Consider the following 26,106-nt stretch of genomic DNA (forward strand, 5'->3'; position numbering starts at 1 on the left):
CCAAAGGGTAAAAACCCGAAGTTTCAATTACTAATAATAAAAATGTTAATTTTTATGGGGGGTTGGCACATTGAACTAAGGGGAAAAAGAAGAAAAAGAGAAAGAAGATGGGCAAAAAAGGGAGGAAAAAGAGGGTAGGAGAGCAAAAGACAGAGAGGGAGATGTTGGTGGAACCGTTAGGGCATTTTACAATGTTCATAAATCTGTATGCATGCTATTGCCTGGTGACTTCTTGTTAAGAGTCACAAGGTTCTGGGCCTGGAGAGGTGGTTCATCAGTTTAAGAGCACTGGCTACTCTTCCAGAGGTCTTGAATTCAATTTAATTCCCAGAAACCACAGGGTGGTTCATAACCATCTATAATGGGATCTGATGCCCTCTTCTGGCATGCAGACATACATGCTGATAGAGTATTCATGCACATCAAAAAAATTAAATAGATAAATGAATAGTCACAAGACTTACACTTGATCAATCTTAGGCTACAACAGAAAATTGCCCAAGTCTTGTTTTGCTTTGTTTTTAATCAGGAATAGTTAAGTAACAAATTGGACTGCTAATCACATCAGGATACAAATTCTGCCATCACCCAGGCTTGTGACAACTTTCTCATTGTTACATTGTGTATGACCGTGCATAAAGTGTAGCATTGCTCTGTACATTGCCTCTGTGACAATTCAGGGGCAGTGATTCACTTCATTCTTGTATCCCAATTATGCATAGTTTTGAGAAACGCTTGCAATTGTCTTTTACTCAATGACCAGTAGTTCTACTTATCATATAAGGTAAGCATGTCCTTACAGGTAAGGGATGTACTTGTGAGATGGATGACTTTCATAGACCAGAAGAGTCAGGAGAAGCCTGGGGGGCCAGCATTACATATAGCAGTTGGTCAGTGTTAATACAGTGTCACCTGCCTGCAAGTAGACACACAGAATAGAAAAGGGAGATCAACCCGCTTTCTCAAGGATTTGGCATCTAGGATGGGTACAACAGACATACCACCGACTTTTAGCAACTCACAAAGATTAAGGAGGTCTTAACTACTCTAAAAACTGAATTAACCTTTACAGATCAGTGAGTACTGTCAATCTCATTATGATGAATTTATCTTACATTTGCACATATGAAAGAATTTTACATATACTTAGTTATAGCAAAAGGAATGAAAATAACAGAATTGAATAACCATATGGGTTAGGTTAAATAAGTTAAATGTGCACTCAGGCAACGGAGAACTTGTTTACCCTGAGATGCATGACAGAAAGGCCAGTGCTACAATTTTGAGCCACATTTGAAACAAACTTTAATTGAACACTGACAAGGATGAACTCTGGTCAGGTCACGTCCATTCTGGGATTCCCAAATGACCCTGGGTCACATTTTTTGGGGCTTTAAAAAGGCAAAACCCACAATTTGTTCCATTTCCCATCATGTCCAATCAGGGACAAACATACATCCTGAAGTATTTCCTGCCTATATACCTCCCTCCTATATGTGATCAAGACATGTTAGTTGATTCAAACAAACTTGTCTAGGGTAGTGAACATGTGGTTGGTTATTCCCCTGAAACTGCAACTGCCAGTGTTCTGAAAGTTACCTTGTCCTTGGAAATGTCGTCCTTAAAGGGTTAACTTGTCACTTATAGTACTATGTATTCAGGAGAATGTAACATCCCGGAAACCAGAAAATAAACAGAATGGAGTTAAGACCATTCAAGAAACAGTACTAACAACAACTATAATACAAAGTAAAGATTATATCATTCTACAAATACTATGAGGAAATAATACATGCATACATATGAGTGTGCATGTATATGCAGAGTATATCTGTTGAAAACAGATATGGAAATAGGAATGAAGATTAAGAACAATTGGAGGAACAGAAAGAGAGGGTCTGCATCTATTCATGTCTTCTGTATCTGCCAATATGAAATCACCTCAAAGTAAAATTAAGTTACATGAAAATACAAAACTATCAAAATATATTAGGAATAATAGGAGAAATGGGCTTAGGAAGAACAGACTTGAAAGTGAAAATAAATAATATTCCTTTATCTTTTTTTTCCTTTTATAATGTATTGTAGAAATTTGGGAATGTTAGAAGTCTAAAATTCCTGCATTTGTAAAATCTGGGGAAGGGCATATGTGAAAGTGATCTAGTCTGTTCAGAATATTCTGGCAAGTGCAGGTTGTCAGAGATACAAGAGTTTGTCAAGGCTGAGCATCCCTTAGGTAGGGAAGTGTTGACCATTTTGAGGGTAACATTAGGTCTGCAAAAAAACAGAGTCTCTTGGTCGCTGGGGAATATGGCTTGCAATAAGCGACGTTTTCATACATTCAGTCTAAGTGAATGACCAGAGGGGATACTGTGAGAAGGAATAAAGGTGGTGCCATCTGCTATACAAGAGAGAACCATATAACCATATGTCCCCTTTTGCCAGAGGCAGGGAAATGACTCCTTTTGATAGACAGTAATTCATGTCAAGTTCCTGAGGAACCCTGGCTTTATCTAACCTCCAGAAATCCTTCTAGAGTCCAGCTTGAGCTATATCTGGGTATGTGTACTGCCTGAAAGATAACAATCCAGTCTTTTGTTGATAATAAGCTGCTAATGGTCTCTTCTATAGCTGCTTTACAGCTGGGAGTGAGGAAGGCAATGACAGAAGACCGGTGGAAAGTTCTTCAGAATAGTAAGAGATGGGGATCAACCACATTGACTGAACTGGTTTACATTAGCTTTCAGCAAGGCCAGGGCTTACTGGTTTTGCAGGACCACCTGGGGCTAGTGAGGTGAGACCAGTTTGCAGGGCCACAGTTGATTCCTGGATGGTATCTGATGAGTCAGATTCCTGGATGGTATCAGATGAGTCAATCTGCTGGGACAGATATGGACAAGGGACAGAAGGCATTAGCATGATCCTTGTCTGCAACCTGCACTGAAATCCTCATTGTAGAAAAGCAGTTAACAAGTGTAGGCAAATAGCTGGAGAAGACTGAGGCCTTTGAGTTACAACAAAATAAAGCATGATATCAACACAACAGAAGTATAGACATTCATTTGTAACAGGATAGGCAGGAAAGGGACAAAAGGGAAGAAGAGATTAAGGATCCACAAAATGGTTCTGGGGTAAAAGCAAATGCACTCTTTCCTCTGTCCAGAGAACTGGACAGATACACACTCAACAGAGCAATTTCTAGCACAATGAGAAGCATTTTTAAGACTATATTTAGAAAACTATCAAAGGACATTTACAGTCTTGAACCTGTGACAATCATAGTAGCCATTGCTTTGCCAAGGCTAGATTAATGGCTTACCAGAACTCCATTTATTAGTGTTAAACCCCCAGTTTTTGAAGTCTTAATATCATATGTCTCATCTGTAAATCTCATTTTTCTCATACCTTACATAACTCCTCAGACCTTCACAACTGGCATTTACCCACCTTAAATCATTTCCTTAGACCTTTGCAATGGGCATAAACCTTAATGTTTTAATTTTTCTACATCTGGAAACATCCTGTCATTTATTATGAGACATAAGTGATTGATTATTGACAGCAGTCATTGAAAAGCAAGTTCTTTAAAATAAAGAAATAGTAAAAAAGCAGTATTTAGTAATAGCAGCATAATAGCTTGAGTTCTCTTTTATTGAAACTTGTCTGTGAGTTTCTCTTCTCTGGCAGAAGGTCTACCAACTTTAGGAAAAGGGAGAAAACTGTGTGTGAGTATACCTGTATCAGTAGGAGGCCTGCCAGCAAGGAGACCAGGTCTGTGAGTTTACCATTTCAGTAGGAAACCTAGTAATCATATGGAAAGTAGGGTCATGTTTTTGCATATGAAACCAGTTCAGGCTAGCAGGTAATTGTGTCTTGGCCTTTCAAAGTTTTTTATTTAAGAGACTCAGGTCATTTAAATGTTTGGAAAGTTTCAAAATTTGTATAATCAACAAGCAACTTGTTCATCTTTTGCACTCAATGTACTATAAAGCCATACTGATTTGAAGGTGAAAGCAAACTTTCTAGCCATAAAGGGACTGACTGGGAAGTGCAGCCTTGTGTAGGAGTGTAGGCAGGACTGCGAGACTCTTAATATAGGGTCTGGTACAAGGTGGGACTCCCCATCACTGCCATTGCAGAGATCTGAACAGGATAAATTTGAGTAGGAAATATAGACCAGTATCTATTACATTAGGAATTATGCAGATCAGTGACTTCTGTATCTATTAAAATGAGAGAGACTTGCCTGCTACCTGGAGAGCCAGCCTGGAATCCTCCATAATGATCTCCATGGATTTGTTGAGGACAAATGTCATTAGTCTTCAGCTGCCACATAGCTTGGCATAAGCCTTTAGCTTCCAGACCCAGAAGATCTGAGAGGTTTTTCTGTGAAGGAGAACTTTGGGGTTCTGGCTTGCCTTGAAGAGACAGAGTAGGACAATCAGCCCAACAGTATCCAGTTTGGGCAGTGCCCTAGTGGCAGTAATCAGTGTTATGGCACTCAAAGAAAGTCCAGGGAGAATACCTGATTCTAAACAAACTTTACATGTTTTTAACTACTCAGTTCAGGTTTAACCTTGACAACATGTCCAGAAGACTAAAGTTTGTCCCTTTAAAATTGTTACATTTGTGCTAGCATGACTATGAGCATGGTTCTGAACACATTAAAGAATTTGATCATTTATAATTTAATCATTAACTGGCATGCCATAATTATTTTTAACAGTTTGTAGCAAGTTAGTAGCTTTTATGAGATTAGGTTTTTATAGTTTTATCCCTGTTAAATTTGAACCTTAAAATTTTGAATTGAAGATTCAAATTAACATCAAAATAAAACTTTAATTCATTAAGACAGTCTCCAGATTGAGAACTTTATTTTCCTGATCTTTTTTATGGTGTTCAGTCATGTTGAAAGACATCTCCTACAGCTATATGTGTTTTCCTTAAAAACCTGTGGTACAAGTTGAGTACATGGTAGTTCATATAATCCCAACTCTTTGGAGGCCAAGACCAGATTATTGTGGTGAGTTTAAGGCCAATCTGTGCTACACAGTGTGTTCTAGATTAGTCTTGGCTGTAGTATAAGACACTCTCTCAAAAACACTTTTTTTCTAAAGTAACGGCTCTTATGATACAGTCATGCAATACTATCGTTGAAATTACTTAAAATGTCAGTCAGTATTCTGCCTAAGAACACATCACACTCGTTAAGTTGTGACTGCCTTTTCGAATAATACTGACAGCACTCTGAAAAGTGTGACACCCTAGGGAAAGAAGATGAAGGTGGCACAAAGTTCCCACGTTGAGAGTTTCTGCCTTCACACCGTGACCCAGCAGGGTTAGTGACTCCCAAAGGAAAGACCAAGTGCTTGCCAGGCACACAGAAAGACTCTTGCCTTTGAAGCACTAGAGTTGGCTAATGGGGCAAACATGAAAATGACCATTTCTCCCATAGACCTGATGTCTCTGCTTCCTGTATTTCTGTTTTAGAGCATCGTGTGTACTGGCCGGCGTCAGTGGCACCCAGATCCCTCCCTGGTCTACTGTATCCAGTCATGTGAGGTATGTGGTCTTGACTTCCCTAAGCCATGTGGAGAGCTGTGAATAATGCCAGTCCCTCCAATTCAAGGTCCCGTTTCTCCTGATCCCTCTTTCCTACATTTAGTTTCTTAAATGATGCTGCCTCCCAATCCCAAATTCACAGAAGTTAGGATTTCCGAACTCAGTTTTATTTTAGTAAAATCTTTAGTCACTTAAAAGGCAAGCCAGAATTATTTATGGCTTTGGGATTCTGTGACTAGGCCTTGGTTGGAATTAGTTAAATAAGGATTTTAATATAGACAATTTTGTTCAGCCAATACAGTGCCTAAAACCAACTTTGGTGTGTGTGTGTGTGTGTGTGTGTGTGTGTGAATATTTAAAATTAAGATTGTTGTGTGTGCATTTATGCAGATAGGATATTGTACTGCAGCTACTATAGACCAGACTAGACCAGACTAGACCTTGTGGTAATCCTTCTACCTCAGGTTCCTGAGTACCAGAGCTATTCATAGGTAGGAGGCACCAGGCTTGGCTTGAAATTTAGATATATATGTACTAATATAATATCATATATACATATTACAAATTAAGATAAACACAAAAATCTTTGTGCAAAGCATTTCCCCCTCACAAAACAAGAATACTGGAGGTTGTGGCCACAATGCTGGACTTGAACAACAGGTATAATCCCAGAGCACACGTTACTCCAGTCAGCATGTAACTCACTTCTTGTGCTCACTTTGCTGAGACTCCCCTCCTTTGCACCAACTGAAAGGTTACACAGGTGTCTAAGCAACCTTCTAGGTAGAAGTGTACTCCACCATTGTGTGGTCTGACCTAGATCTTTACTATATCAAGAAATCCCATCTCCCACAGTAAATTCCCCTATCAGTAATTACTAAGAATAACATAGCAAAGACTTCCTTAACCTCACAAAGATAAGTCTTGAGTGAATCAGAGCATTGCCTAGAGAGAATGACCTAAGAACCCTCTGACACTGAGAAGGAGGACATATGTAGCCCATTTACGTAAATCCTCCAATCCTAGGGACAGTCGATGGCAAATACAAATATTCTAGTCCAGGCACTGCCCTGTCCAGCATGGCTGGCTCCAGGGAAGGTCCTGACTGAGGTGGAAAAAGGATGAAGAGAAAACAGATGACAGACAGACAGACAGACAGACAGACAGGAAGATACATGGATGCACACACATACACACAAAATTGGCATCAGATGCGTGAGAATATCTGATGGAGAAGCTGCAGCACACTGTGAAACTCAATGTGTTTATTACAGAGATTTCACCAAAGGGTCAGGGTTATTGCAGGTGAACATGAAGGCTGAGTTTATGACATACAGCTAGATGAAGGAGACAGGGTTAGTGAATCTTAGGGGAGCCGTTTCTGTGGGGATAAGCCTTCAGGTCATAGATACCAGGGTAAAGAAAGCTAAGATGGACATTTTCTATACATGGTCAACACTCATACTTTGTCCTTTCTGAAGGCTTTGTCACCCCTCTCAGTGGGCATGGCCATGTAAACAGAACACATTCACTCAGAACTTCACTCACTCAGGGCTTTCTCCACTCCCCACAAGTCACTGCAGATTTATTCATCCAAACCTCTCTTTGGAAGTTAATAAGCCACTTTGCAGCACTGCCCAGATATTTTTGGCTCCTTGGAGTGTGCTAAAGAAAGCGCCTTTAACTGCCATTGATTTCCAACAATTCCTTCAAACACACCCAACCTGCATGCAGGAGTGTTACTCTTCTATTCTGTGTCTCAGAGTCTCTTGATCTAGTTCTGAGAAACTGGGGTCCACATGAGACCAGAGAAAGGGAAGGGGTGGGATTTCAGAGAAAACTGGTGGAGAAAAGATACCCATAAAACAGCATTCTGAGGATGTATGAGGGCTAATGCTAGCGTGGAGTGTGCTGTGTTATGGTGCAGGGCCAACCGAACAGCTCATCTTCTGCCATCATTAGAAAAACAGATGGTGGTGGGGTGGGGTGGGGAAGCGAGGGGAGGCAGTGAATCATCCACTGGGCAGGGGGTGATGGGGAGAGAGGAGGCCAGGGAAAGACGGAGATAAACAGACAGAGGGCTTAGGGAGCTGGACAGAGATCAAACAGATCCTGAGAGTTCCCTTCTGTTGTTTCTATGCATCATCACAAGTACGAGGGTGAATGTCAGGGCTTAGGGCTTGCTTCAGGGCTTTCCAGAAGGTTACAATACAGAGCTTTCTGTGCTCATTTTTCCCCAGCCCCGTTCCCCAGCATATCCTCTAGATTGACCTATTAGCCAGAGCTTCCTTGAGGACATAGCTACCTAGGAAGCAAAGCTCTCTTCTCCCTGGTTGCTTCCCCTCACCCACCACTGTCATGCACTGCCAAACTCAGACCCTCTGATGGACAGACAGTTCATTGGTTCTGTGTAGCTCCTGACTAGTGTCTTTGTCATCACTTGGGAACTGAGATGGCACCTTCTTAGTGCATCCTATATCCACTATGTTAGAAAGTGCAACAGGGGAGACAGCAACCGGTATCTTAACTAGCAAGGGACTCTGAAGGTCACTGTGAAAGTCTAAGACCTACTATCCCAATGCCTGGGAGGAGACTAGAAAGTTACTTATCTGGGCATTCCCATGTTGAAGCTTTCTTTATTTAGAAATAATTACATTCCCCCATCTCTTCTCTCTCTCTCTCTCTCTCTCTCTCTCTCTCTCTCTCTCTCTCTCTCTCTCTCTCTCTCTCTCTCTCTCTCTCTCTCTTTGTGTATGTGTGTTGGGGGGTATATGTGTGTACTCATGTGCATCTGAATACACCAGCAGATTCAAGACAGAGAGTGATATTGGATGTCTTCCTCAATAACTTTACACTTTACTTTTGGAGACAGGATTTCTCACTGAATGTCGAGTTAGTTCATTCACTATCTAGTCAACGAACTTCAGGGATCCTCATATTTCTGTCTCCTAGGTCCTGGAATTACAAATACATGTTGCTACATATGGCTTTTTATTGGGTACTAGAGATCTGAACTAAGGTACTTATGCTCACACAGCAAGCTCTTTACTGACAAAGACATCTCAGCTTCAGATGTAATTCTGTACAACATTATTTATATTCTGATAATCCTATACTACTATGGAATAGTATATACTGTTATTTCCCAGTTATCTGGGTTAGGAGAGGCTTAGAAAACTGGCCATTGGTTTCTGTCCTGTCAACAAGGGTAATGGAGAACATAGTTCATTTAAAGAGGGGAGGGAAAAGCACAGAAAGGCAGAGTCAGTTGGACCCATAGGAAGGAAGAGAGACAGCATGGGAGAGCACAGGAGAGGAAGGAGAATGTCCCTGGAGATGCAGCAGTGAGAAATGCAGAGATAGGAGGTAGGGACCAGGAAGAAAGAAACTTGGCTAATTCTTAACACTTTACTGAAAAAATCTAAACATGTTAGCATCAAAGGAAAACAGACCCAGAGGCAAGGAACAGAGGGCCTGCTGGGTGAGAAATTTTGCAAAGCACAGTATATAGTCTGTACTGAAATTAAATACATTGTGACTTGTAATCTAGATGGGATTCTATTTTACAATCCAATACTAAATATTAGTCTAAATTGTCCCCTGGAGTCACTCAGCCTTGTACAAGTGTGCCTCGTGCATTCTTTCTCCTAGTGACTCAAGGCAGTAACCTCCTCCCATTGCCTCCTTGTCTCCAGCCTGCAGGCCATCAAGGCCAACAAAGTAACTTTTTTGCATCATTTCTCTCTCCTGTACCACAGTACCCTTGTAATCCACTCTATACCATTCTGTCCTTCTCACATTTTTAAGATGCCCCTCCAGGAATTCCTTTAAAACAAACAAACAAACAAACAAACAACCAGCAAAAACCGTTAAAACAAATCTGTTTCCTTATGACTCGTATTCCCACTATCTCTAATAGAAGTCAGGTTCACTACAGATCTGCGGTCCAAGTATGCTCATCTGCACATTCTATTTTTGTAGTTGCTTCTTGCATTTGGCCTTCTTGACCTAACCATTTCTTGTGTGTTTTTCTGTTTCATTTCATGCGTTATAAATGAACAAGAAATGGCAAGTTGGCTAGAGGAAAAGTTTAGAAGGCAGAAAACTCTAGACTCAATATCTGGGTCAGGTAGTAGTAGAACTTCAGAGTCTTGGTCTGAAGTAGCAAATAAACAACAAAGCTATTTCAAGGTGTTATTGACTACTCATGCCCTGTGTGTTGTGGCTGGCCCATAATGGTATCGTTGTTTGCAATGTATTAGCTACCCCATCAGTGTTTGTTCAATGAGCCAAACCTAAATTAGGGATCTTAACAAATTAGGTATGAACCCTGAAGCTGGGAAAAGGTAAACAAAGGAAAGCAGGACATTCCCATGGAGAGCCATTGAGATGTATAAATCACAAATCACTCGGAAACAGCTAGCTATTGCATCCAGTCCAATTGGATCAGCTTGTCATCAGATCATCCTATGAGTCACTCTATTTCTTTAGTCTTCCTCTTGTCCTCTTAAATGGAGTCTAATCAAATGAGCTAATGTAGTAGATTCCTAATTGTCCTGCCTTTCATACATGTGCCCAACAGCTACCTTCATATCCTCTACAGTTACTATAGTATTTTTCTATTGTCCATTTGTTTCTTTCTAAACCATCCTAGGAAGTTCCTATCATTTTCATATGAGTAAGTATATAGTAAACAGGTCTTTCTCTTGCAGAACTATGTCTGTTCTAGTACCTTTGTGGATTCTGTACCCTGATGTGAAAAGTTTTATGTCACATGGCATTCTAAAATGAGCATGGGCTTTACACTCTGGGTTCACTTTCAGATTTAGACATTTGTTCCACTTGTTGTGTGACTCTAGACAGGTGTTGTTGCCTTTACCCTGCCTCATCTGAGACATAATAGGATTTTTCGATGTAGTTTTTATGTATCGCAAAGTTGTTTTGAAGATAAATGAGAGTTCATGGGTGGCAAAATCAGCCAATGTCTTACTAATAATGAACCCTACCCATGCCAGGTGTGGTGGCACATGCCTTTAATCCTAGTACTTGAGAGGCAAAAGCGGGAGGATGTCTGTGAGTTTAAGAATAGCCTGATGTACATATGGAGTTCTAGGGCAGCCAGAACAACATAGTGATAAAAGAGTGAATCAGTCCTCTGTGAGACAGCCCAGTGAAAGAGAAGGCTGGGTTGGAACAGGAGGGAAGTAAATGAAAGCTCTATCAGGAGTATAAGCAGAAGGCTCTGTAATTGTGGAAAGATGTATGGAAGGGGGCTGTGTGGGCTGCAGAGGCATGCTTGGTTCTATTCCTTATTACTGATATTCTTGGGTAATTTCTCTAAATTTAAGTTTCCACAGCTTTTAAATTAGGCAGATAAAATTTATACCTAATAATTGTCAGAATCAATATTCAGAAGAGCAATGGAGATACATCCTTGCAAACGTATATTGGGGCTCACCTCAGCAGAGTCACTCAATAGTACCAGCAAAGCTGTTTTGAGGGGTACATTTTGCTTATTACATACATAGATTTGGGCCCTAATTGCAGCCAGCAGCCCTTCTCTTATATAGTTTCCTGTAGAGTTGAGATTCTCTTGGTTATTCTTGACTTCTTGTTTATAAAGTGGTTTATATGTGGCAACTTGTAGATCCTTCCCCTCCTTGTCCTAAGTCCAAAGAGAGCTATAGCCTTTGTTTAATGTTTCTATCCTGGCATTGACCTACAAGAGAAAACTCAGTCTATGACACCATGAGATGGGAGTTGGAACATGAAAAATAGTGCACAAGCATGAGTGTGTGTTTGTTATAAACAATGAATATATGATAAGGATTGACCAAGCTTCATTTATCATTAGCACTGACCAACTTCTGTTATTCACCATGATAGTTGTGCTTTTGCAAACTATTATTCTCACAAGGTGGTAAGGGAGTATGTACTAAAACATATATATTGAGATGGGAGAAATCTAGTAAAGATGATCTATCAAAGATTGCTTAATAAACCTCTTTGGACCTTAGAGTTACTAAGACTCTGGAGTAATGAAACATCACTTTGATGCACTTAAAGGAATGAGAGATTATCAGAAAGTGGAAGGAAAGCCTGATAATGTATACCATTTTAAGAGGGAAAATGGATTGAACAAAAATACCTACACATCTACAAGTTTGATTTTCAGGCTATGAAAAGTTCTAGATCAAGTTTCTCTATGTCCTATATGTTGTCATATTCCATGATTGGTCAGAGTGACAAAGAAACCACTTCTTCAATTTGGCAGATACATTGTTTTAGTCTAAGAAGTGCACCCTAGCATCATCACTAGAAATTGGGCTGGAAGGGGAGGCCCACACAGTGCAACAGGCAGTGTATGTAGCCATGCCTTCTCTCTAGACACTTTATAGGTAATGGATTCATTTGGGAGCTCCTTTAATAGCATACTTAGCATTACTTGGGAATAATAGTTTTAAAATGGAGACTATAGGGTGCTGCTTCTTTTTATTTTGTATCTGTCTTGGCATGCTGTCCAAGAATTTGTTTTTGATAAAATACCCAGGTACTTCTACTACTGATGGCCTTCAGCTTCAGGGTAAGGCTAGTTCATTCATGACCAGTTGATCATAGACATCATATTTAGCTCACATCTTGGGTAGAAAGGATGTATCTTCTGGGAGTTCTTGAACAAATAAAGCAATCACTCAAAATAAAGTTGAAAAAGGCTAGGATTAGAACTCAAAACATTAGCAGAAAGTGTCAAGACCACAACACTTACAATCAAGAAAGGGCTGGATTGCTTTAAAATAACAGTTGTCTTAAAACGCAAACACGCCCCTCTCAAAAAAAATCGCATATGGTTTATCTTGGGGGAGAGAACAGGATGCCTCTATTCTTAAAGCCACCACTCATTTACTTACCATTCATCTTATTCTATTTTCTCTTTAGATGTAGCTTCGAGAACTATCAGAAAATACAGATCACATCAAGAGTAACAAGAATGGCATAAAGAATCTGTCTAGCAATACCTTTGAGGGAAATCCAAAATAAGTGGGTTATCTTTAAACTTAGACCAAGTGGGAAAACGACTATTGTAACAAATCTATCCATTAAATATTTCACATAAAGTAAAATTGATAGGCACCCCCCACAAGAGCCTAACAGAACAGAAAAAATGGATGTAAATACTGAGTGAACTGTTTAAAGCAGATCTGTCCAGGAATAACCTAGAAGTGTTAACCTTTATACAAGGTTATAAAAAGAAGTGTTTAAAAGGCATGCTAGTCTTTCCAGAGTTTTAAAGGCCTGTATTTCTCCTTTTTTTGACAGGGTGAAATATTTTCTCCTGTCTCAAACACCAAAGAGGGCTTGATATTCCATTCCTCTGTAAATCTAGCACTCCTTGGCTTTAATGTAAATATATCTGTAATTTCTTTTAGTAGCCAGTGAAATATTTTTATCTGTCACTACCCTAAATGTATTCTCTATACAAATTTATGTAAGAGGGTAGTCGGAGTGGAAAAACAAGACCCTGGGGACAAATTGATCTTCATCAGAATGGCTGTAGCACTGAAGTGTAGCTGGGAAGTGCCATTGCTTTTACAGCCTTAGTAGTGAATACCAACAATGCTGCCACCAGTAATTCATTCCATCTGCCAGCCCGTTCCTCAGATTATTTCCCCCCTGTTGTCTTGGACTTTGCTTTTCTTCTGTTTTATTATTTATATTCCAGATGGTACTTCTGTTAGCTGTGCCTGATATTTGTGCTTCTTCTTGATCACTCTCAGGCACTATGGAGTGCTCTATCTCCATGGGATGCATGGGCCAATTCACAGGGAAGAAAACAGTGGCGTGAAAACTGAATTTTCATAGTGCTATTTTTTCCCTTGCTTAGGAAGGAAGCATAAAATGGTATGCTACCGTGATAGGTAGAAAGTAGCTGAAATTTGACTAATGAGCCCAAGTTTGGGGACTGTGTTTTATTTGAGAGAACACAATGCCTATATACAGATAGAGAAAAGATGCACTCCAGGAGGGAGAAGAAAAACAGGTTAGCCTGGCTGAGCTCAATCATATGGACTTTTCCATCCTGTGGGCTGTTTCCCTGGAAAGGTTGTGTGCCATCTCCCTATTTTCTAGGATCAGATGAAGCAAGTGCGTGCGTGCATGTATGCGTGTGTGTGTGTGTGTGTGTGTTCTTCCTGTTTGAGTGTAAGAGGATCTACCATGGGTAGCTAAAACATCATTCTCGGTGTCATCGTAAATGTGAAGACACTTTGTGACACTTTATTCTGAAAGGTGTGAGTGCCCAGGAATGCAGTGAGGACCTACATTCCATAAGGCAGGTGGAAGAAGCTGAAGCAGGCTTAGACTTACCTCTAGGAAAGCAATAAGAGAGTTTTTTCTCTAGATTATTGGGTCTCAACCTATGGATCAAGACCCCTCTGGGGGTCAAATATCAGATATTCTGCATATCAGATATTTATATTAAATTCCAAAACAGTAGAAAAATTACAGTTATAAATGGGGAACTGTATTAATGGGTCGAAGTATTAGGAAGGTTGAGAACCACTTATCTAGATGAAGGGCCCCAAGATGCATAGGGAATGTACTTGGCAGTAGCTTTAGCTGGGAGCTTGTTAATGTCTCAGGAAGCTTTGTTTCACTGGAATCAGAGACTGGGGCTAAAGTCCTGCAGTCACTCCTACCAAACACCCTAGAGGACTTGTATACTCAAATCTAAGGTCCTCTGGGATAGTATGGAAAAATACATGTAGAACTGTGGTAGCTTATGCTCCAAGCTAAGTACACTTCTAAAGTTGGGAATTTCTCTCATTTCTATTCTCCTGGGATTTGTAGAAAAACCTGTTCAACTGGTTCCTCTATCTCTAGAGTTCCTGTCTTTAAGATTTATCCCTGTTACTAGTTTTCAGTAATGTGCTTTTCATCACCAGTAGCACAAATTACTCTTAACAAATGCCAAAGGCTTGTTAGTATTAAAACAGCCCGTTAGGGACTTAGAGAAAGATGCATGGAATTGCTCCTGATCTTACAGAGCAGTCTCACTGGAGTCTGTCTTCATGAATTCCTCGTTAAAAAGAGAAAAATAAATTGCATTTATGATACAAGATCGGATGCTTTACTCCAACTTTAGGACAACTACACTGCATGATGATGAAGTTAACATCTCTTATTTCCCCTTTATTTATATGTTGTTATTTAAGTAATAGCCAGCAACTGCAATTTCTCTTTTCCATTTTCGGCTGTTCAAAACCAGACATACTAATGATTCCTCTCTCTCTGAAGACACATTCTCTGGGCTTCATTTGAATTACCACTAAGTCTGTTAGGATCTAGTTTGAATTGGGAAGGCAATGTCCTAGAAGCCAGCGACAGCCACTACTTTCTGGTTGGAATACTGTATAGGTCCTCGCAGCTCTAAATCTAAAGATGTGTTAGACGTGTTAAAATCCAGAGAGGAATTGGAAATTAGCTTAAGCTGGAGCTGTCTTCCTGGCTTACTAGCTGCCAAATTCCAGTCCCCTCAAGAGATTTGTTTGTGAGTTTCTCTGCCAGTTTTGTGCAATCTCTACACCAGCCTGAAAATCCAGGCATGTCTTTGGTCTTGTCCAGAGTCCCATTCGGTTCAGGGCTCAACTTCAGAGTCCCCAGCTGGAATCTCTGAAAATCAGACTCCAAACGTTAATTAGGACTAGGTTTTCACTTTGAAAGCTAAAACCATTGTTGTTGGTTTTTTTCCCTGCTTTGTAAAAGAGTAAAACATTAAAAGTGCAACCTTGCAAATTGTAAAACCTCATTTAGATTAACAGCATGCATGAGAGTTTACGCTTGTCTAAAACTCTCTGAGAGCCATGCTCTGCCAGCCTGGTGGGCATTCGATCAGGCTGTGTTTTGCTTCTTTTTGTCCCTGGGCCTCCTGGGTGGGCCACTTTCTCACTCAGTTCATTCTCTTTACAGCATGGATTTTCCTTCTTTCTGTTTCTCACACCTCCCTTTGTCTAATGTCCTCTATGCTTTTCCTCCTAATCCTGGATTACAGTTTAACACGGTGGTTCTCAATCTGTCTGTGGGTCACAATCTTTTGGGAGTCGCATATCGTGTATCCTACACATCAGATAGTTACATTGCAATTCACAACAGTATCAGAGTTACAGTTATGAAGTAGCAATGAAAATAATTTTATGTTTGGGGCCACCACAACACGAGGAATTTTAGGGTCATGGTATTAGGAAGGTTGAGAACCACTATAATAGCAAATTATTGACAGTCCTCATCTATCAAATGGTCATCAAGAAAAATGCCATAGCTTTCTGTTGCTTCTGAAAGATTATTCTGATGTTGTAAGAGTTAGCAGTAAGGATCATTTATCTATAAATAGCTCTATCTTCTCTTGTTTTTATTGGGATTTTGCTATGTGAAGAGCTGTGCCTAAAAATGTCTACTAAATGCATTCTATCCAAGATCTAAACACAGTCACTAAACTATCCTATGAGGCATTGATCATTTCAAAATTTACTGTAATTGTGATTGGCATAACCCTTTTATTTAATGATCATATGTGCTTTTCCCAGAAAGTTCATGTAACTGAATTTCTAGCTCATCCTAATAGAATGGACATCTTTAGATTGGACATTTTCTTAAGTGTTTATTATAATAAACAAGTCCTACCAGGTAGCCTATTAAGTTTCTTATACTTTATTTTAAATATATAAATTATTTTAAGTATACAGATTCTGTATAGTTATACATGTGTTTATTTATCTTCACTTTTGAGTAACTCAGCAATGAAATGAAGACAAAAAAGAAAAAAGAAAAACAATTGCCTCTCCTAAACTGATAATGTATTTTTATAAATTGTAATAAATAGCCCTTGTAGTATGAAGAATACATATTTCCAATGATAGCAAATTTATTTAAACCATATTAGGTACATTTATTTCTCACATTTTGACTAATTTTAATATCATAGAAGAAATACATGGACTAAGTTTGAAAAGCTGCTAGTACTCCTAGGCTGGTTTGGAACACTGCTGATGTCTGGTCTCCTGATCCTTGACCTTTACCTCTCTCATTGAGGCTCCCCTATCATACTTTTTTCCTTCTGTTTCTCATTAATTTCTTCTGCACATAACCAAAGTTTATTTCTTCTATTACTAAGTTTGATTATTTGACTTATCCCAGTGCAGAGTTCCTATTAAAGCAGACAGTTAGCTCAGACACCATCACATATACATGTGACCATGTACATGAATCCCCCTGCTTCCACAGGCCATGTTCCTGCCTTCATGGGCACCCGAACTTTCTAGGGCTCTTGGCATTCTGTACATTCAGCTTTCTGCTTTATTGGACCTGCTGTTAGCCATCCATTTCTTTTCTGGTTTCCTAAATGTTAAGTTCACTATCATCTTCCAATGTCTTTGCAGTTCTTTTTTCCCTTGAGAGGTTTTATTTTGTTATTACCTTTACTATCATTTTAGTGAGGCTTCTGGAAGGCACAGATTTAAAACTGATTTTAGTTATTCTCATATTTTCAATTACAAGTCTTGATAAAGCAGATGCTTAATCTCTTTAGAAGAGTTGATGCCCATGGAGGTTAAGAAGAGGCTGCTAGCAGAGAGAGTACCCAGTATTTGATATTTTTCTCCTTTTTCACTTCTAAATTCTTATTTCTTTTTTTCTGCTTACAACCAAGCAGATCTGTTCAAGTTGAGTAACTCCAGAGTAAACTTTAAATGAAGAGCACTAACTACTTAAGGGAAACATATTGTCTATGTAGGGTATTAGATCCTAAGGACACAAGGATAAACAAGTCAAGGTCCTACCTACTCAGAATCACTGCTCATCCTGATACAGAAACCTTTTCCTTGCCAGCCGCTTTGGTTTTTCCCCACCAGTGGCCTGGGCTCTGCCACATTGCAGTCCCCAAATGAACACACAGGATGCTATATTAATTATGAAGCTGTTGGCTATTTGCTTGTTTCTTACTGGCTATCTTTGACTTAAGTATTTAACCCATCTAAGTATTTCTCTTACTGGATGGACATCTTACTTCTCTGGCAGGCTACATGATGACTCTCTGTGTTTCTCCTACCCAGAGTCCTCCTGGACTCCTAGTCCCACCTATCTTGCTTACTTATTGGCCAACAGTGCTTTATTGACATATACACAGGACTTCCTGATCATCTCCTCTTTTCTGTCTAAACAAAAAGAAAGGTTTTAACTTTAACATAGTCAAATTATATATAACAGAACAGTTATCAAGTAAGAACTACAGTTACAATATTTTGTCTATCAACATTTAGCAAGATTTAAAGAAAATATCATCCATCCCATCCTTGTGAGTCCAAAGTTCTATATGTAGCTTATCTTTTATCATAGCTAAGGAAAACTATAATTATAACTATATGTCTTCAACTCCATCAAAGGCCACAGAAGGATAATATATAAATACTAGACTTGATAGAGACATCTTGATACCTGGACAGTCACCCGAAGTTTCTCTGTAATGTTGGGGCATCCATCTTCAGCCCATAGGCCACAGTGTGTCTGGAAGACTTTTCAGCAAAGTAGGAAATTTCAAACTGTCCATCTGCATCAGCAGTCTGTCACTCATTTTTCTGTGTCCTGCAGAAAGTCTCATAGACTCTTCCACAAAGCAGGAACCCTGAAGGCCTATTTGAGTTCAGCAGTCACTTTCCTGTGGGTACTGCATGTCTAGTTTATATAGCAACAGTCAAGCAGTCTAGGCAAGAGCAATTTCTTGCCTAAATGGCTAATCTTGCCATGTTGAAAGCAAACTCCATAATGGAGTTTCTTTGATGCCCATCTTCCTCTCAGATGTAATTGGTGCTGCCAGGAGCAGACATTTCTCATTGTCAAGAAAAACCCTAAACCATTTTAAATGCCATTTTCTGAAGGTCTTTGAAAGGTTTGAAGACTGTCTATCTATCTCAAATATATCTCTGTATATCTAGAAAACCTAACTTACCTAACTATAAGTTCTGACTATTATAAGTAACTATCTATAGTCTGTATTTAATTATGTATTACATTTTAAAAGATCAGTATAAGCACAATACTTAATCAAGAGGAGAAATATACACATCACAAAACTGACCTTGAATTTGTATCAATAAATGAAAAACCATACCAATACAAAGTACTCATTTCCATACCATAATCCCCCTTTTCCTTTAAAAAGAGATTGGTTGTGATCATGAAACTAAGATTTATAAACAATGTGGGGATTTGGACATTGCTCATTCCAAACTGCTTCATGCTGGAAGGGGGTGCTGTTCACACCATGGGGATCATGACAAAACCTGTATAAGTTCTTATTTTCGTGGTCTGTAAGGCTGTATCATCTTAGCTGTCTTAAATGTTGGAACACCTGGCCCATTGCTTCTGGGGGTCTTGGTTCATCAAACCACAGAAGCCTGGAAGGAATCCTCAGCTTTTCATTTTCTGTGGAAACATAAACAAAAACTCTTTTCCAAAATAACATATCCTGATACTTAAATTTTGAAGTCAAGGCATTTTTAAAAGATAAAAGTTGGATTAATTTAGCAGCATTTATAATCAAGTGTACTTTAGCAGTTGTTCCTTCCTTAGCAATCAAAAAACTGAAAAACACAATAGTATACAGTATCCAGACTTTCTGTGTATTTTCCATCTTTATGTGGCTTATTTATTTACCTATTACTCTATTTCTTTTACTTTTATTTGTCTATTCATTTCTCTGAGACAGGGTTTCTTGGAAATCGGCCTGCCTCTAACTCTGGAGCAAATCCTACCAGCATGTGCCACCGCAGCTGGCTTCTCTATTTATTTACCACTATGCCATTTCTTTTTTCTCTCTCAATCCTATGTATATTTTTAAACATACTATAAACCTTTAGAGGATTTTCTTCATCCAAGTCTGACTTTACTGTAAATCTTTATGTTTTTCTGGCCACGTGTCTTATCTGTTAAGACCGCGCTGTTTAAACTGTAATTTTTCCAAGATGGCAGGTGTAAGTATGACTCCAGCTCATTGTCTCAGTCTATGCTGACATCCAGCAAAAGCTGCTGGCTTGGAGATGTGGTCACTGCCACACACCTTTCAATTGTTAGCAGAGCCTCCTAAAAGAACCTTGATGTTTTTGTTTTGTTTTGGTTTTTTTTTTTTTTTTTTTTGCTTATGCTGAGTTAGGAAGACTCCCTTAAGTGAGCCATGTGAGTCTCTGCTTGCCACTAGCAAAACAGAGCCCACTTGAGAAAAATGCTGCTACCAAGAACCCATGCTTTTCTCTGTTCTTTTGTTTCTAAAAGTCCTTCAAAGCTTTTATCATTCTAAGTGGAAATTCATGATTCCACTCCTGATCACCACAGAAGTATGTCCAAAGTTCACCAGAGTGGGGGTGGGGGGGAGTCACTGTAGTTGTGGATCAAGCCAGAAGCAGGTTCTTGGGGAAGGATCCTTAGCAGTTGCCACTTGCAAAGAGCTTGGAAGGATGTGTGTGCTGTTTTCTCCAGTTGGAGACAAAACACAAAACTCACAGGCAGCAAAGGAATAAGAGTGAGAAGCACTAGGCTCTGAAAATGCATGAGGCATTCATAGATTTACTAGACTATGTAGATATGGAGGCCCAGGTACAACCAAAGAGACAGGGGCCACGTTGGAAAAGGTCTTGAGATACAGACTTTATTCTAAAAACACAGTAGACTCTCACATATTTTCCCACCAAGAAATAACAAGACCAGATGTGATACACTGTTAGATATAAAGCTCACAGGGACAAAACAAAGGTCATGTATGAAATGATTAGAAAAGTATTTCAAGAGATAAGTGATGAGGGTCAAGATTGGACATCAGAAATACAGACAGAAAGAAGTACTACAGCTACCAGGGACATGGAGGACTAATGCTATTAATCTCTGTAAAGAAAAGGAGGCATACTTACAGAAGAGAGTGACTTTAGTTCAGAATGACTTCAGAAAAATGTGAAATAAAAACCCAAAGTAACAAGTTACTTCTGCTGAGAGACCCAGAAAGTGATGGTTATTGACAACAGAAAGAGGATGAGCTCATGCTAGGAATGTGAGTGAGAAGGGGAGAGGAAACAAGGCTAGGGAGTCAAAAAGCAATATAAAGGAAGAATGTAGGAGCTAAAACAGATCAAAGAGAGTGTTCTTAGAGAGGTGTTCTTCATAAAAATGATGGGGTGAAAGTAAAGGTTTGGGGGAATCATATATGGGGTGAGTGTGAAATGCAACAGAGTGGATAAACAAGTTGAATGTTAACAAGAGATCCTTAGGTTTGTGCATTGCCTAAAATCTCAGAAAGTCTGGTAACAGCAGAGTTTGGGGGAAGCAATAAATTGACAAATAAAAGAAAGAATGAAGCAAATAAAAAGCATCACTTCCCAAAACATAAGTGTTGGTGATCTGAATGAAAACTGGTGTCTGTGGGAAGACTTTTGGTAGGAGGGACTGGAAATATTATTGGCTTTAATGATGGTATGGTTGATAACCTAAGGATCCACAGTGAAGAGGGGGTGGGTAGTAGGAATCTCAATACAATGACTCTGAGTCAAGTGGGAAGAAAGTTACAATAACTACAAGTAATGTTTGTATGGTTTCAGATGGTATCCAAGAATTCATAATATTTCTCTGTATAGCTTCCTATTTCTGTTTATGGAAAGTTCTTTTATCTAGTTGTTCAGGACAAAATTCTTAATGTTACTTTAATTCTTCTCTTTCTGTTTCCAATCACATCCAATCCATTCAGTAATCCTATTAATATATTATTTGTGGTATTAACATATTCACAAAATCAAACCATTATCATCTCCATTAGAGCTACAAACTTCTTGGTTGGTCTCACTCCTACATCTGCCACCCAATAATATGTTTTAAGCAGTCTTCAGAATATATCATTAAAATGCAAACAGATTCACAGCTAACCCTCTCCACCTGTCTAAGGATGATGCCACTCACAGTGGACTGGGCCCTCCCACCATTGATCAAGACAGGCTTTCAGAGACATGGCCATAGGCTAATGTGATAGAAGCAGTTCTTCAATTGAGCGTCACTTCCCAAAGTGCCTCTGGGTTGCGTCAAGTTGACAATAAGAATTTACCTCCAAGATTTTCGTGTCTCCAGAGGAAAACTGGGTGTCTTTATAGTGGTTTGCGTTTCCCCTCCAAATATTGTCTCTGATCATTCGGTTGAAAATCACAGTTACCCTCCTTCTGTCTTTAACTATCCATTCCCTACCACACAGCACTCTTGATTCCTTTACATGACCACCATTCTTAGTAGAATTATTGTTTCCTCATGTACTATATTCTTATGTTTTTCTATCTGCCTTTTCTCTAATAGAAATTCCTGGGAGTAAATGTTTATTGTATTCACTGTCAAACATTGAGTTCTTATGACAGTGATATAGAGAATGGCATAGAGTACACACTCGTTATTTTTCAGCTAATGAGTTAAGTAAGTAAACAACGCCTGGAAAAGGATTAAAACATAGTTTGACAATTTTAGTAAAAGGAACACATTACTCACACATAAAGGGGAGAATTACCAAAGAATCCCTCAAATTTATGACTCATTTAAAAGAGTCTTCTGGTGAAATCCTTTTTTGTTAAGGATATAGTCAGCATCTTCCTGTACAGTGACTTTAGGAGTAGATGAAATTTGGACTCCCAGAGTCCTTTCAGGTCTTGGATGACTCTTTGTGCACTAGAGAAAGAAGACTAAGTCCCACATAATGCCTTTATTTTCCAGACCTCATAAAGTTATTTAGATCAGAAAGAAGACAAAAATCTCCCTTGCTTGATATATAAAATTCTTTTGACTCTTAAGTGAAATACCACTTTGTGAAAGTGTCACATATGTAGACAATTGTCACAACAGTCACCATCCATGTATGAAAAGCCTTCTGAAGGAAGCTCAGGTGGAGAGACACAGCAACCCTATAGGTGACGTATTCTATATGCTACCTAGTGGTGGGTACCACCAAGAAAGCAGGGTACATATTAGGAGACATGCACAGATAGAATAGAGAAACATGCCCCATGGAGCACTTCTTACTCAGTCTGGTTTCCTTCAGGCCAGCAGCTTTGGCTCTACCTTTCCATGTGTAGTCACACAACTGAGTACTAGATCTTTTATTAAGAGGATAACAGCTCAAACCTGATGCAATGCTTCCTAGCAGTCTCCAGCACCAGCCCAGAAGCTAGAGGTTACCTTCCTTCAGCAGCCTCCATCTGTAGAGGATACCTGCCCTTTGATTTGCCTGCATTCCCCCAAACAGAGTAATCATAAGAGGAACATGAGGCTCTGAAAGCTCATCCAAACCAAATAAAAACTATGCATCAACACAGACTTGTTGCCTGGCATGTTGCAAAGCCTCTATGCTAGTGACCCTGAGTCATTATATTCCCAGACTGTCCTCTCTCACCTCCTCAACTTTAAACATTGTTTTCACTCCTATTTAAGCTTAGCCCAGCTGGATTGGTGGCTCACACCTTTAATCCCAGCACTCGGGAGGCAGAGGCAGGCAGATCTCTGTGAGTTGGAGGTCAGCCTGGTCTACAGAGCAAGTTCCAGGACAGCCTCTAAAACAATACAAAGAAACCCTGTCTCCAAAAACCAAAAAAAAAATTAGCCCATGCAAATTTAGCAGGGCAATGATTCTAATGTGTCAGAAGTCTCCATGGCTTCTCTCGGGCTTGTTTTCCATAGTGCACCTTAGCCCCCAATTCACTTTGAAAAAATTAGTCTCCTGGAGATCTTATCCATGGTGAGAGGCTGCCACTGCGACAGCATTTCACACAAGTGAGGCCAGAGTCAACAGTAGGTCTCCTACAGCACAGGCTTAGTATTTCCTTACATGCGCACATGTGCACACAGCTGCACAGCTTGGGGATCCTCATCGGGAACAGATGTCACTATCCCCAGTGCCAGCCACGTGGCATGCATGGCATTTTCTTCCTTTCAACTGCTGGCAACTATAGTTTTTCTTTATCCCCCTCCCCTTGCTCTCACCCCCTTTCTCCACTCCCTCCCTCCCACTACATTTATAAAATCTCCCCTGATTCATACTGGGCCAGTATTGTGCTTTTATTGTTGTTGTTATTATAACATCCAGTGCTTCCAATCCTGGAAAAAACAAAAAAGAAAAGAAAAGAAAAAAAGAAAGAGAGAGAGAGAGAAAGAAAGGAACCACAACAACTCCCAAAGAAAACATGTTCTAACCCAGGAATGTACAATGCTTCATGCACGGGAAGGATCTTCCCACCTCTCTAAGTTTAGCTACAAAAAACCAGGCTCCAAATACCAACACACATTCCAAAGATTTTTTGTTTCTGCCTTTATTTTGTATGAACCTCATACTATTTTATAATGTCCAAGTTTTTGTCCCTCTTCTCAATGACTGAGATTTGCAGTTTAACATAGCCTTCTTTCTGTGGTAACAAAGTTATGGCCCCCCCTTCAAAAGCATTTATTAATTTCTTCCCTCAAAAAAGCTAATTTTTTGAGTGCACACTATGTGCTCAGCTTACCATTGGCCTACAATTTCTCAGCCCAATATATTCAATAGAAATTTTTGAAAATCAGATTACTCTCCAAGGGGTAATAATACAAAGAGATGAGACAAGTACTCGTATGGGAGTGCAGAGAATAAAGGAAAGAATTCACTCAGTCACTTGATGAAGGTCTTCCAGACCAAAACCATTTGAAATGGGTCTGAAGGATACATTGGCGCATATGGGAAATTCAAAGAGAGGACAGGAAGTGACACATAGTTATTTTCTGTTAAAAAGTTGCATAGCAAGTAATCCACTAATATATGTGTCTTAGCAACAAAATGTCATTCTTGCTTATGCTCCTGAAAGTTGGATATTGTGGCTTTGCTTTAGGTCTCTTCCTCGGGGACCCAGGATTATGGCTTCAGGTTCAGCAGCTACCTTCATAATCTGAAATATTTTGGGAAGGAAAAGGAGTGCTGTTAACCCAATTAAAATTTTTGTTCAGTGCATTGTGTCACATATATTCATCTTCCATTGGTTTAAATAAATCATGTGCTTAGTCCAAAAGATAGGAGTGGGAATTAGACATTGCTAACCATGCAGTCATGATAAAGAAAAGGAAAATGAAAAAAACTGTAGCTAGTCTTTCTTGTCAAAATTACTGATTATATTTTTCTACATGGTGTGCTTTGTCCCAAGACATAATAGAAGTTAACCATCAGGTTTGAATTTTGAGCCTGAAATTTATAGCAGGTTGTGATGTAACTTTCCTTAATCTGAAGTGCCACATACTAAAATTACAGACTGTCTATATCTCACTCACCCTAGGCACAAAGTGGAGCAGAAAGGAGACAAATGAAATAACCATTCCCATTCAAGGAGAATAATGAGACTCACATAAAAGTCACTGATCCATAGCAATTCTGAAATCTGTCAAGCAGAGTTACAAAGGCCTGTGCTATGAGAGCATGGATGGCTCCTTTGGTAGTAACTCCTGGGGTGTAGCATCCAGTGCATGTTCATCATTCTTCATGGTTCTTGGTTCCAGCCTCTGCTGTCTTGGAAGCCCCTCCCTTCCCTTGATCCCCTTTGGTCACATAAAGGGAACATTGAAGAACGTTTCTTTTGGGAAATCTGAGCTACTTTTTCTATATGCTTTCTCTTGGTAGAATTCAACCAGGTCAAAGTTGTTTTCTAAGTTCTCCATATGTAAGGTTCCTTCTTCATCAACACTGATAGTGAATGCTGACACCATGCTTCTTACAATCTTTATGGTTTGTATATATTTAAGTCTATATATGTTAAGTATGCTAAGAACAGAACTCTCAGGTAGTTCAAACACTTGATCATCTCCCTAGGTGCATTCTGAACTAACGTGGCTTCTTTTAGATGAAGGACTTGATGACATTCCTAGGAGTCATTTTGTTAGTTGCCATGATCTCCTACTTGCCACATTGACCTGATTAAAGGGTGTAGAAGTCTTCCTTTGGCTTGCATTTTCCCTCTGGTGTTGTCTTACTTTCAGTCTTAGATGGCTTTTCTAATAAGACATTGCAGTTTATCATCCATAACCATGAGCTTCACAGCCTGGATTCAACTAAATGTGCATAGCAAATACTCCACAAAATACTTCGTCTGTAGCTAGCATGCACTACTAGAGAGAAGTGATAGAAATATGGGAAGACTGATAAATCTGTAAATACTTTAATAAATTGATGAAATAACTCATGTTTAGTTCATGGTCACTCTCTCTCTCTCTCTCTCACACACACACACACACATACACATACACACACACACACACACACACACACACAGGAGCAAGTTAACATGGGGATTCCAATTTTTTCAAAATAGACCTTTAGCTCCATTGAGTTATTCAGAGGAGGTTATGTTCGCTCTCATTTCTTCTGTAAATATTCTTTTCTCAGTACAGATCATCTTGTATTTTATTTAGTTGTAGATACCTTGTAGTCTTTGATCCCCAGGGATCAGTTGCTTTCCAGAGGTGGAGCAT

At 39.4% G+C, this 26,106-nt stretch overlaps 1 protein-coding gene across 1 annotated transcript in view; it reads left to right on the forward strand.

Moving 5' to 3' along the window:
- Pappa2 (pappalysin 2) overlaps positions 1-26,106 on the forward strand; it is a 234,881-nt gene that overhangs the window by 189,251 nt on the left and 19,524 nt on the right. The window contains exon 20 of the mRNA XM_005071329.4: positions 5,491-5,562. Coding sequence (XP_005071386.1) covers positions 5,491-5,562 — 72 coding nt within the window. The remainder of the gene's footprint in view (positions 1-5,490; positions 5,563-26,106) is intronic.

The sequence above is a fragment of the Mesocricetus auratus genome, unplaced genomic scaffold (assembly GCF_017639785.1).
Source record: "Mesocricetus auratus isolate SY011 unplaced genomic scaffold, BCM_Maur_2.0 Super-Scaffold_100676, whole genome shotgun sequence".
In the NCBI taxonomy this organism is placed as follows: domain Eukaryota; kingdom Metazoa; phylum Chordata; class Mammalia; order Rodentia; family Cricetidae; genus Mesocricetus; species Mesocricetus auratus.